Raw genomic sequence first — 12,718 nt, 5'->3', positions numbered from 1 at the left:
GGCTGAATATTTATTACGTTCAATTAATGGCCAGTGTTTACATGAAGGCTGTTTCAGGAATCTTTTTTTATTATTAACTTATAGTCACTGATAAAATTGCAATTGCAGTCAAGATTTTTCTAAACCTAAGATCCTTTCCAGAATATAAAAGGGTGAAATCACATTATGAAAACATAAGCATAGGAATGTAAACACATTAATTGCTAGTATGAACAATGCACCTCTTTATAAGAAAGATATGTCAACATACTTCTTCAATATATTCTTCATTTGCAAATTCATCTTCAGTCTCATCTGTCAATTTACATAAGCAATATAATGTCTATTGCCTCAATAAATAATACAGAAAATATGAAGCCCCTGTCCAAAATGTAAAACAATAAACAGATCAATCTCCTATTAATGATGCCCAAGGATTGTAAAAACCTGAAATGTTAAGTATCTGTTCACAAAGTTTCCAAAACTTCTGAACAGTTGATAAATCTGGGCAATATCCTAGACTCTCCAGTTTTGTGGATGCATATTTTGAAGTCTTGAACAAGTTCCACATTTCTGCTAGTATGATGGAAACCTATCAATGTATTGAATACAGAATTACTGAATCAGCTGATCACAATAAATGTTGAAATCCAAAATGTTTTTGGTTTCAATTTGCAATAAAAAAGTGAAAACTTACTCTGAATGGAAGAACTGTTCGACGCCTTTCCTCATGGACTACGACCAAGGAGTCCATGAGGTGTTCTAGCTGCTCAAAGAGATTCGTTCTCTTGGACAAAAGCACCGTTAAAGAGACCTCGGAGGGATTCTCACCATCAATTGAATACAAAGACCAAGCTACCTGTAAATACATATTGAGAAGTACAAAACCAAGCACCTGAAAAAAGAGAATCTATAAGATAATGCCCAAGAAGAAAAACTTAAAAAAAAAAAAATATATATATATATAAAGCATGCCTCATCATCCAATCCTTTTACATCTCTAAGAATGCTAGCCAATTCATCATATAAGTCATCATTAGCAACATTTTTCTTCAGCTGAACCTCATACAACCGTTTCAAATTAACCAAAAGAGAATACTCATCATCTCCAACCTGCAAAGTAAAAGTCACTGTTCATTCAATGTTATTGAAAGGAATACAGAAAAAAATATATGCACGCACCTTTACAGCTTTTATGGCAGCCTTCAGCTTAACTAGTAACTCATTTTCGAGATCTTTTAGCTTATTCTTGGCATAATCTTGCAAGTCCGCTTGACTCTCGGTGGAACAAAAGATAAGAGCCTTTATACAGGATTTCAAAGCATCCTCCTCACCGTGTTTAAAGAATGCTTCGGCAATCAGATCCAAAATAGACTTAAAACTCTGAATAAACAGGTAAAGAAACAACCGTATTTAGTAAAATAACAAAGGTAAGGAAAGACAAAATCGAGCATGCAAATCAACAAACCTGCTCCCGCCTTTTAAGTGAGTATAGCTCTAGGTTCAAAAGCAAAAGAATTTCAACTAATGCAGGTAACTTTGCTTTATCCGCAATAAATTTTTGCAGCAGCTGTGGATAGCTCTTCATTAAGGCAGCTGTTATATCTCTCCTGTTATTATCTAGGGCCTCCTGAGAAACAAAGCAGCATAAAAACATAAGGCATTGTCCAATGGCAGTCTATGCGATTAATAACTTTAATTGGTGCAAGAAAAGAATTTGAGAAAAGCCAAGCTTAAAGAACAACTGAAAGCAGTCCAATGTAACTTGCTGAAGACATAACATGTTTAATGAAGAATCGCAAGTCCGAGCATGCAAGACCGAGGATAAACAAATATGCATAACCTTGATTGTTAATTTTTATAATATGAGAAGAATGAAAGTTAATTTGTATCAATACAACAGCAAAAGAAATATCCACAAGCAAGACCAAGGTACAAAACATAAGGATCACTAACATTAAGTAGATTTTACTGCAAGAGAAAAAATAAGACTTTGTAAATATCTGATAAATCAAAAGTTATTCAAGAAGCATGATTAGATGTGATTCCACTGATTCCAAAATTACTTGATACTACACATATCAACTGAAGTGGTGCGTGAGTTTGGACTATTGAGCGGATACACAAAGAAAATTAATAGCTTCCTCAAACCAGAAAAAAAAAAACAAACAAAAAGAGGGCATTTACATAGCACGCCACACAATTCTTATGTATTTACATATCTAACATCTAGATTTCAATATTTAAATTCTTAATTTTCAAATCTTTAACAGCACATCACATCAAAAATATCATTTTACTAACTTTTTAAAAGTCATATGCACCTTATCATGTATAAGTTTATAGCGCCAAGGATAGCAAACTTTCGGGGGGTAGATATGTAAATCCGTTAGAACTGTGTGCCACGTATGTAAATTTCCAAAAAAAAATAATATTTCTAGAAAGAGAAATCATAATCAAACATGATAAAAATTGATTTTTAACATAGTCTGCACAAAGAATTATAATTGCCCATAAATTTAAGGATCTATGGTAATCCAGCTATAAATTCAGTATAATGATACTTGAAAGGAAAATCTAGCATCACATACCTTTTGGGCTTTTGTATAATGAGGCTTACGATTATCGGTGGATGGAACAATCTTCTCTCCAACTGCCTTCTTGGCAGAAGCGTTAAGCAAACGAACCAGATTAGTTGCATCAACATCAGTAACTTCAATTCCTGGAGATTCATCAAGAAGCATGGAAATCATGCACTTCCAATCCTGTTACAACTCTAAACACGGTTATCATAGGTTATCATATATATACAGATCGAAAAATATCATTCACGATCAAGATTTTACAGCACTCCATGGATAAGTTTTAATTTCAAATTTACAAAATAATGACGATGCAGAAGTTACTATACTTTCATGGCCTTCATATCATCCCAAATATCATCAATAACGTATGCACTTAGAATTGGATCATCAGGAAATTCTCTAAGTATTTGCAACATTCTTCCCAAGTGTACTTCAGAAGTTTTATCATCTTCCCCTGAGCATATATTTGGCTTAACAAATAAAATGGATTGAACATAAGATGGAAGTGCAGATTGTACAATAAACATTAGGGACATTTACATGCATACCACCTGATCCTTATGTTTTTACATATCTAACACCTAAAGTTTAATTTTTGGATTTATTCCACCCAAATCTTTCATATCACATCAAAACATACCACCACTTTAACTTTTAAAAAGTGAAATACTCCTTTTTATGATAGGGAAAATGGCATGCGTGTAAAAATTGAAGTTTAGGTGTTAGATATGTAAATACATAGAAATTTAGTGGTATGTATCATCTATATAAATCTTCCTAAATATTATAATAGTGTACCTTTGGAAACAGATGTTGAACCCTTCACATTTTGTGCAATCAGGTGATCATAAACTAATTCACCTATAGCACGCCTAATCAGAGGAGGGTCATCAACGAGCAAATCATATAAAGGACCCAATTCCTCGTCGGTAAGAAGTTGATGCCTGTGAAACCACATAGAAAACGATCAGTTACAAAAGCCACATTTTTTAACAAGTAGAGGTGAGTGCGGTTACCTCAGAAGAAGCTTAAGAAGCCCTATGGCAGAAACAGCAACAGAAATGTCAATATCATCAGCAAGTTCAATCATTCTGTTGCAAAATCTTTCAGTAAAAAGGCCGAGAGATGGAACATTATCATCCACTTCATAAAGGTTCTGCAAGGACAGGACAGAAGTTTTTCTGACAGCAGCAACCTTCAGATGCAATCAGAATAATAGAGGAATGAGATCAATAGAAAACAAAACAAAGAGAATCAAGTTCAAGGATGAGAAAATTCAAAAATTTTAAAAAGATGGCCTACTTTGTCATTTAAAGTCCACCCAAGATATTTTAAATATAAATCCTGCAAGAATAGTGACGGGTATGACAAGATCCAAACACCAAGAGATCTAATACAAGAAACTCGAATGTCTGAATCAACATCTCGGTATCGGTGCATAAATAACCTGTCAAAAAAAAATTCATGAGAACTTATTTTATTGAAGTAATAAAAATTATTACAACCCAGAGAATTCACCCTTGGAATAGTTTCCTCATCATCTCTTCTATGACACTTATCACTTTGTGGGTCTGGGTTAATCTTTTGTTCAATGAGTCCACCCGAGGCCCGTCACTCCGTTTCTTCTTTTCAGCATTTAACTGTCTCTGAGTAGTCTCACGCTGGCCTGCTAGTATCTTAGCAGCTGCTATAAGGGAAGTGACGAGCTGAAGGCCCACAAGTGTGGCCACATGGCGATAAATTCTAGGAGGCGTACTAGAAACAACACAGCAGATATTAATGTTTTCAAATGGGAAGATTTACATACATACAACTCAATTCCTAATGTATTTATGAATCTAACACCTGACATATTCATGAAAAGGTGTATTTCACCTTTTAAAAATTAAATGGTGGTATTTTTTATGTAATGTGAATGATTTGGGTGGTATAATGTAAAAAATAAAATTTAGGTGTTAGATATGTAAATACATAGGAATTGGGTGGTATGTATCTAAATGCCCCCTTTCAATTATCAGTGAAAGATTCTAATAGATGACTTACCATGACAATGCAATGACATAGTCCATACATTTATCAAATAAAATATTATCAAATAATGGCCCATTTTGACACTCAAGAACTAAAGTGTCCCAAAATAATGCAAGGTTTTCCTTGAAGTTTTTGAGCTCCTTCCGCTTGGAGGTATAGAGATCTTCAACTTCTCCCTAGTAACCATATAAGTTAAGTCCATAACACTGGTCACTATAGCAAAGAGCAACTTCACAAATAAAAATACTCATGTTCTAATTTAACAAGCAATTTCAATTTTCAAATTTCAGGATACAGCATTAGCAAGCTCTACAAGCTTTACTACCACATTATCCACATCAGTAGATTCAATGCTATCCACATGAAACTGATACTTAGCACCACATGCCTGCTTAATGAGAAAAAAATGGTTAGAATTTGAAAATGGAACAATATTAACAAAACGACAAGTTTAACAAGTGACCTCAAAAAGCAGCATCAGAATATCCACCAATGCAGATTTAGGGTCTGTTTCGTATCGCTCAACCAACTTTTTAACAGCATACGGGATGAGTTTGCCATTATACTTGACAATCTCTGCCAAATTATGTGCAAAGATAGTGTTGCAATAAAATTAAAGCCAGCGTAAAATAATTCTTGTAAGAATTAAACAGGTAGGAGGATGAAAAGAATTTGTTATCCATGTAAATAAGCAGAAATCACAGGCTTCAAGATGAATATCTTCAGACATACTACAATGAGATGCAATCCCAATGCAACTCACCTCAGAAAATTCAGGCATGAAGCTAGCCATAATGCTTTAAGCATAATCATGTGATTTGCAAGATTCCTTGATAATATTACTAACATTCAACTATCAAAGTAAATTTCAAGAAACTTAATCATAAGCAAATATGAATTAATAGTACAAATGTATTTAGGAGAAATGTGCAAATCTATGTTTGAGTGGTAATGCATTTAAAACTTTTTTCAACCAGCAAACTAGATGCATGTTAAATAAAATCAAAGATAATTTATTCATTCTGTGCATATATACCTGTTATGATAAAAAGAATAAAGTAAAATTTATATCTAAACACATGTAAACCTAGATCGGCATAAAAGGTGTCGGCCAAGAACTAATGGCAGTAAATGATCGCATAAATATACACATTGCTTGCAATAGGCAACAAAGTGTGAGCCCACAAATTGGCGTGTGGTTGAGGAATAAAAAATTGAATGGAAAATAATGCATGTAAGCCAACTTACTACACAAAGCGTGCAGCTAAGTTTCAATATCTATTAGGCTATTGCCCGGTTTAGTCAACTGGGTTGTAGTTCTAACCAAGCAGACATGTCCATGAATGTGAATGTTGAGAGCACCTTGTACATGCACATAAATGTGCGAAATGGAAACCAGAAAAACTTTGATCTCCTTAATGAACTATAAATGATTTCAAAAAGCTCATCCAACACATGAAATTGGTTTGAACAATTTATTAAAAGTTAAGGTTGAAAGCATGCCACAAGTTGGTACCATTGTGCTATTACAATCATTTGCTGTTTGGTGCAACAAAGTACTTCTTATACTTAAAAAAAGGAACAATTTATTCCACAATTTTAATTCAAAGATTGTAAGTTCATTAAGAAGGTGCGCGTTCAATATTGGCAAAATTGATAAGTTAGCACCACCAGCGCCCATAACAATTGGTCCGCCAGATATCAGTTGTTGTAGAAAAAACTCCATCAACATGAAGAGAAGCTAAGTAGTTCAAAAGCAAGAGATAACGAAAACCTTCACTTCAAGGTTGATGGAAAGTTAGAGCTGCTTGTTATGATGTCATCAAAACTGAAGCAATTGGCAATTTCTTTTTAAGTTAATAGATAAATTTTACATTTTATGACTATCCATAAGAAAATAAAAATGCAATTGTTGATTTGAAGTTATCCTCAAACACTTTAATTCGCTGGAATTCATAATTTAAAAACCATAACGTAATAGACATGCCAAGTTAAAACGAATGTTAAAAGCTCAATCCTACCACATTACAACAATGACGACGACGACGACGAGCCTTTATCCCACTAAGTGGAGTCGGCTACATAAATCCTTTTTTTTTGTCCTATTGAGTGTCATATTTTAATTTAATTCTAATAAATTAAGATCATTTTGTATACAACATACCCAAGTAATGGTAATTTGTTCTTGACCTCAATGAATAATTGGTCCCTACAAAGTTGGACGTGCAAAATGCTTTCTGGACCTTCGAGCATGGTTGGAGCATAGCCCTTAACTTAGCTACCGAAACAACAAGTAGTCGATCCCATAAGTCATATAAACTTAAGGACTATGCTCAATAAAATTAAGAGAAGCAGCAATCGAGCACGAAGTGAAGATAACTAATTATATTCAGCCCAAAAGTAAACAGGATAGGTGCATTAATGTTTAACTCTTCAAAGAGCAATTATTAAATCAAGATCACTAGGAAGGGGATCCATTGAGGAAGATATTGATGCCACACTAGGATTAAGGGAGCGAGGTTTTCTCTAGTAAATATTAGTGATAGGTGGTTTGGGTTGACGCATTGGAGATGGAGCTAGATCAGGATCTAAGCTTATGATGTGATGAGTTAACAACTCATCCGAATATGGTGAAGATTTAGACACTGATGAGTCGCTAAAGAATGAGATTTGTTCATGAAATGTGACTTCAACAGAATAATCTGTTTAAGAGGGGAAAAACATCAATACAATTTTTTTCAGACGAGAATATATTACAAACCTTAATGACTTAGGATCAAGTTTGAACACATGTGGGCAAGTACCACGGACAAAAGCAAGTACACCGAAATATATGTAGTTCAATTAAAAAAGAGAGTTGATTGAAATAAGAGTGTTTGATTCTATAAAACAGCAGAGGACATCCGATAGATCAAAAAACATATAGTAGAAACTGTATTAGCCCGGAATTGTTTAGGCGCATTTATTTGAAACAAAAGAGTCCTAGCTGTCTCAAGAAGATATATATTTTTCATTTCAACAACTCCAGTTTGGGATGGGTAATCGACACACGATGAGGGTGTAAAAGAATATCATTTGGCATTATCACTTCTCATAATATTAATTGAAATATTGAATTAAGATTTAACTTTGGCGCAAAAGGATTGAAAATGTGATAATACATTAATACGGGATTTCATAAAGTAAAGTCTAGTCGTACGAGATAAATCATCCAAAAAAATGACAAAGAATCAAAATTAATTAGACAAAATGAGACAATGCCTCCACACATCAAAATGATGCAACTCAAAACTATGAATGGCTCTTTTAATAACTCTAGGAACAGAATACAATCGATTGTATTTTGCAAATTGACACAACGCACAAGCTAAAGATAATAACTGTTGAAACTGGAGGTGCAATTCTTTCAACATTGATAAAAATGGGTGTCTTAATAGATAATAAATCTCAAAATAAGATAAGGTATTGGAACAAGTTACAGGTCAAAGAACTTCATTATCCAGAATATACAATGTCCTTGATTCTCGCCCTTTGATAATAATCTTCTGTCATAAGGTCCTAAAATTGACAATCATCAGGAAAGAATAAGATATAATAATTAAAATCACGTGTAATTTTGTTAGCAGGAATATGATTAAAAACAAAATGACGTAAATTGAAAATAGAAGTTAGAAGCAATATGGGTGTAATATTGATGTTGTCAGAACTGAGAACACTAAAGGTGGATTCATCTGCTAAGGTAATAGAACATAGGTGTTTATGAAAGAAAGAAAAGTGTTTTGGATTACCTGTCATGAGAACTGTAGCAATAGAAGCAATGATTCCTTGTATGCAAAATGAAAGAAGATAAGTATGATTCTTACCTAACTCGGCAAGAGCAGTCATGGATGGAGATTCCTTGTATGCTTCCTGAAATTTGATGAACTTGGTATATTCATCTGCAAAGATCAAGAGTTTAACTCGAAGAGGCCTCGGTGGCAGTGACAATGGGAGCAGATTGTGATTTAAAACCCTTTTAATTCTTTTTTAGCAACTTTTGATATGTTCTTTTTGTATGACCAGGTTAGTGACAATAATAGCACACTACTTTTGACCCTTGACTTTATGAATTCCTTGATTTCTAGAATTTGGAGTTTCACTCCAATAATTGTCTTGAGAATGAGATTTAATGATGTTTTTATTTTTATAACTAGCAAAGGCACTAGATTGTTGTATGAATGAGGCTCGAGAACCCAAGATCATACGAAAAATTAAACTATAGACTTCCCTCAAAGTCGTATATCCAGGGTCAGATAAAATGTGTGATTTGACACCTTTACACTGAGAGTTTAGGACAACTAGAAAACTAATGATAGTCATTTACTCTCTTTAAAACTTTTAAAAACAAAAATATATGCTAGAGGACAATAGTGCGTTCAATTCTTCATGCATATATTTAAAGTGCATGTGATGTGTGTTAAGTGACAGATCATATTATTCAGCACGATAGAATTTCTTACATACATCAAATGTTCAAGAAATATTCTCTCCCAAAAAACACACATCAATTCCTTCGTCGCATCTTTAACACAGTTGCAGTAAGTAATATGACTGAATTGATAAGATTCGATGAAATTTCGTAGTTGTATCGAAAGTTGAGCATCCACTCAAAATAGTTTGACTTGGTCTCAACTAGAGGATTATTAGTGAGGCAACTCTCTTAAAAAATACTCCTTAAATAGAATCTCACAGTTATTTCAATATAAATAATTGATGTCATTTATGCAATCTTAGTAACTGATGAAACCAAACCAATCACAAAATGTTTGTGTTCACAAGCTATAATAGGTATCATTCACTATTGAAGGACGAATTGACAAATAACTCCAAGAACAAGCAGACAACGGAACGCAACAACCAAGGAAATAGACCTAAGTAAAAGTCAACAAATCCAAAAATGCACAAATAACTTGAAGAACAAGTAGACAACAGAGCACAACAACTGAGGAAATAGACCTAAGCAGGCGTCGGTGAAGCCAGAACGAGCCTAAGCAGAAGACAAATTATGACATTGCAAACGAATTTCTTCCAGGCGAAGTCGACAACGACAAAGAAGACGCAGAAAAAGAAGGTGATGACAATGAATTCACAGACCAAGCTTTGACAAAAACCCTAATCCCTTCGCAGGAAGAGGAGGTTTCGATCAGTGCGGACAAGGTCGCACTATGCACAGAACCATGGTGAGTTAGGATCGCACTCACTTTGACAAGCGATGCAGGCGATTCAAGAGGGAGCTTCGACGAGCGAGGCAATGCGGATTGACGATGAACGAAGCAATGATTGACGCCGAGAAAGGTGATCTATGCGGTCAAGGCCGCAATTGCAAGCAGGGAATGACATCAAACAAAGGAGGTGTGCGTAGCTCTGGTACCATGTGAGGAAAACTTCATTTATTATTCCCTAATTAACATCATATGTTACATACTTACAGACACTCTTCTATCTACATATTAGGAATATGCCTAGCATAGAAACGATCTGAAATTAAAACTCTTTTAAGTAGGTTACCTAAAATACAAGCTTACTATTTAGTATTTTTCATAACATGTGCATTGCACTTTGGTGCTTTAAACCTATGCATGGAAATGTGTATTTCTACTTTTTTTTTAATGGTAATAGTACTATTTTTTATGTGATATTAAAAATCTTAGCGAAATGTGTAAATATGAAAATTTAAGCGAGAAATATGTGAATACACAAGAATTATGTACAATGTAAATGCCCCTAAAATAAAGTAAAAGTTTATAATGGTAAAGAATGGGAGCTCTCGCCTTTCTTTAAAATCAATCTGCAATGGCAAATTATGAAGAAGAAAAATCCTGATTCATGAAGCTTCAAAAGTGTGATTGTAATGTTAGAAGTGAAATTGATAGGACTGAATTCCATGTTAGCAAATTAACTTAAGAAAAATGATAGAGACAATCACGGATAAAAGAGAGAAATTAAACTAAAAAGAAATTAATAAATCTTCCGAGATGCTCTCCACAAAAATCTCATTTCTCAAAGTGGGGCAGCGGTCACCTGAGAAGTAAATAAGGAAATATTCCCTTGATTCTAGCATTATTTTGCTAAATTTGAGATGTAACAAATATTGAGATAAAACGACTGTGTATTCAATAGCTTGTCAGTATCTAATGCTTTTCTTATCAATGAAGGCAGCAAATAGATTTTATATAACCTAGCAAACAATGAAACGATCAATATCTAAGTTTCTACGTCAAAAATATATAATAATTCCATCCCTCTTCCTCCATCCTTCCCTCCCAAGGTTATAACTCTGCAATAAAGTCAAACCAATTTTCCGCCCCTGCGAATCCCGTTACATGAAACTTCTCTCGATGCATAACTGATGACAAGCTTCTCATAATTTAATAGTGAGCATTTGAGAACTTAAAAGATAAGATTCCATGCTCACCAATAAGTTTCCAGTCCTCCATAGCTCCCACAACCTTGGCCGACGGACCCCGTTTCCTCCTTGCCTTCGGCGAACGATTTCCAGACCCATCAAAGAGCCAGTCACCATCACCATCATCACCAGACAACTGCTCTCCATCAGCAGGCACACGATCATTCTTATCCGGGTTCGACCCGCTCGATTTCGACGGCCCGCCGTCCGACGATTCCAAAACCCTAGCCTTCTTCTGCTGGTGTATAGATCCAGCAAGCGATTGTCAGAGCTTTGGCGGGAATAAAATGGGACCAAATTCTTTTAAATAAAAGCTCACCGGGCGACGGACGGAAGCCTCAGATGTTGCACCAGCGCTCTCCATGTCTGGATTCCAGATCAATCAGTTAAACGGCAGATATGTGGAGTAGGAGAAAACTTGGAGCTAAAAATTCGAAGTGAGCCAATTAATTGGAGTATCAGAACCTGCAGCAGAAGTACAAGGAGCGTGCGGATGCTACAGCATGCGGTGGTGACCTCTCCCGCCTCTTTTGAGCGGGAGTAGACGTAAACTGTCGCTGTAGCCCAGCTTCCACCACAAGGAGACGAGTGATGAACAAAATGGTAATTCAATTATTTGATAAATGTCAAATTTATTTTAACTTTAAATTTGCGTAATTACTAAAAGGCCACATGAAACTTTGTTATTTACAAATCAGCCCTCTCTTTCATCTATTATTCAAAATCTCAATCAAATATTAACATTCATCATTAAAACCCAACTTATGTTTTCCACTTTTATCAAATTAAATGATTTGATTGTAGCAGTGTAAATATATTGGTTCAATAGTTCAAAAAATGAGCCACTGCTTAATTTGCAAATATCAATGTTTTAGATCTTTTATGTAATTGTCCCTTTAATCTTATGATGATATCTTTTTCAATGGGATGGATATTAGCATATTTATATTTCATTATTGTTTTGATCTAAAAATAAGACTTTCATTCTCTTGAGATTTTGAACCTATTGAGAATAGACTACAGTATGTTAGGAGCCGCTAAATTATTATTTCTATATGAGTAATTAATATCTTATAATCTGCCTCATCAATGTGATACATCACTTATATGTTTAATCTAAATTAAAATTATTATTCTCTGTAATATTGTATTTAAGTTTCATGACATGTTATAGAAAAATATTTCTTCAAATCATCAATCACTTGCCATATTTGATGTCCTTTTTGCTCCATTTGACATGGTCGCATTATGCATTTTTTTTTCTTTTATCTTCAACATGATGCAATAATGTTGTTATTTAATTCATGTTTTAAAACATTTTGCCACAACTAGGCTCGAAGGCTTAGAATTTTCATTATCATAATAGATTCTCAAATGCTAATGTTCAGATTATGTAACAAACTAGTTGTCACACCCGAACCCAGAAGGCAGTACACCCCAACAACGAAGGGGATCAAGAAATGAAAGGAATCTATTTGTATTTTCAAAAGAAAGACTTGCAATGCAATTTAAAAAAAAGGGAAAAGTAACTTTTGCTTATACTGAAAAGTTCAAATTTGCAATTAGACTGAAAATAAAAGATAGTTGAATCAAAATATAATTGATAGCATAGAACAGCTAATCAGACCCAATAATAAAGAATATAATAGCAAAAACAAATAGAAAGGAAAATTCTAAA

The 12,718-nt window shown here is 34.2% G+C and overlaps 1 protein-coding gene across 1 annotated transcript in view; it reads right to left on the bottom strand.

The window, feature by feature from the left end:
- The window catches only part of LOC110031526 (sister-chromatid cohesion protein 3-like), a gene marked incomplete at its 3' end in the record, with an annotated part of 13,790 nt that extends 2,158 nt beyond the window's left edge, over positions 1–11,632 (bottom strand). The window contains 17 exon segments of the mRNA XM_020734771.1: positions 251–294; positions 427–571; positions 677–874; positions 955–1,092; positions 1,162–1,362; positions 1,448–1,609; positions 2,571–2,744; positions 2,891–3,018; positions 3,363–3,508; positions 3,581–3,759; positions 3,867–4,011; positions 4,083–4,319; positions 4,608–4,771; positions 4,891–4,983; positions 5,059–5,171; positions 11,050–11,278; positions 11,360–11,632. Of these exon segments, the coding sequence (XP_020590430.1) occupies positions 251–294; positions 427–571; positions 677–874; positions 955–1,092; positions 1,162–1,362; positions 1,448–1,609; positions 2,571–2,744; positions 2,891–3,018; positions 3,363–3,508; positions 3,581–3,759; positions 3,867–4,011; positions 4,083–4,319; positions 4,608–4,771; positions 4,891–4,983; positions 5,059–5,171; positions 11,050–11,278; positions 11,360–11,404 (2,541 nt within the window).
- Between the last annotated feature and the right edge of the window lie 1,086 nt (positions 11,633–12,718).

The sequence above is a fragment of the Phalaenopsis equestris genome, unplaced genomic scaffold, assembly GCF_001263595.1.
Source record: "Phalaenopsis equestris unplaced genomic scaffold, ASM126359v1 Scaffold000837, whole genome shotgun sequence".
NCBI lineage: Eukaryota > Viridiplantae > Streptophyta > Magnoliopsida > Asparagales > Orchidaceae > Phalaenopsis > Phalaenopsis equestris.
This window is presented reverse-complemented; position numbering and strand designations above follow the sequence as displayed.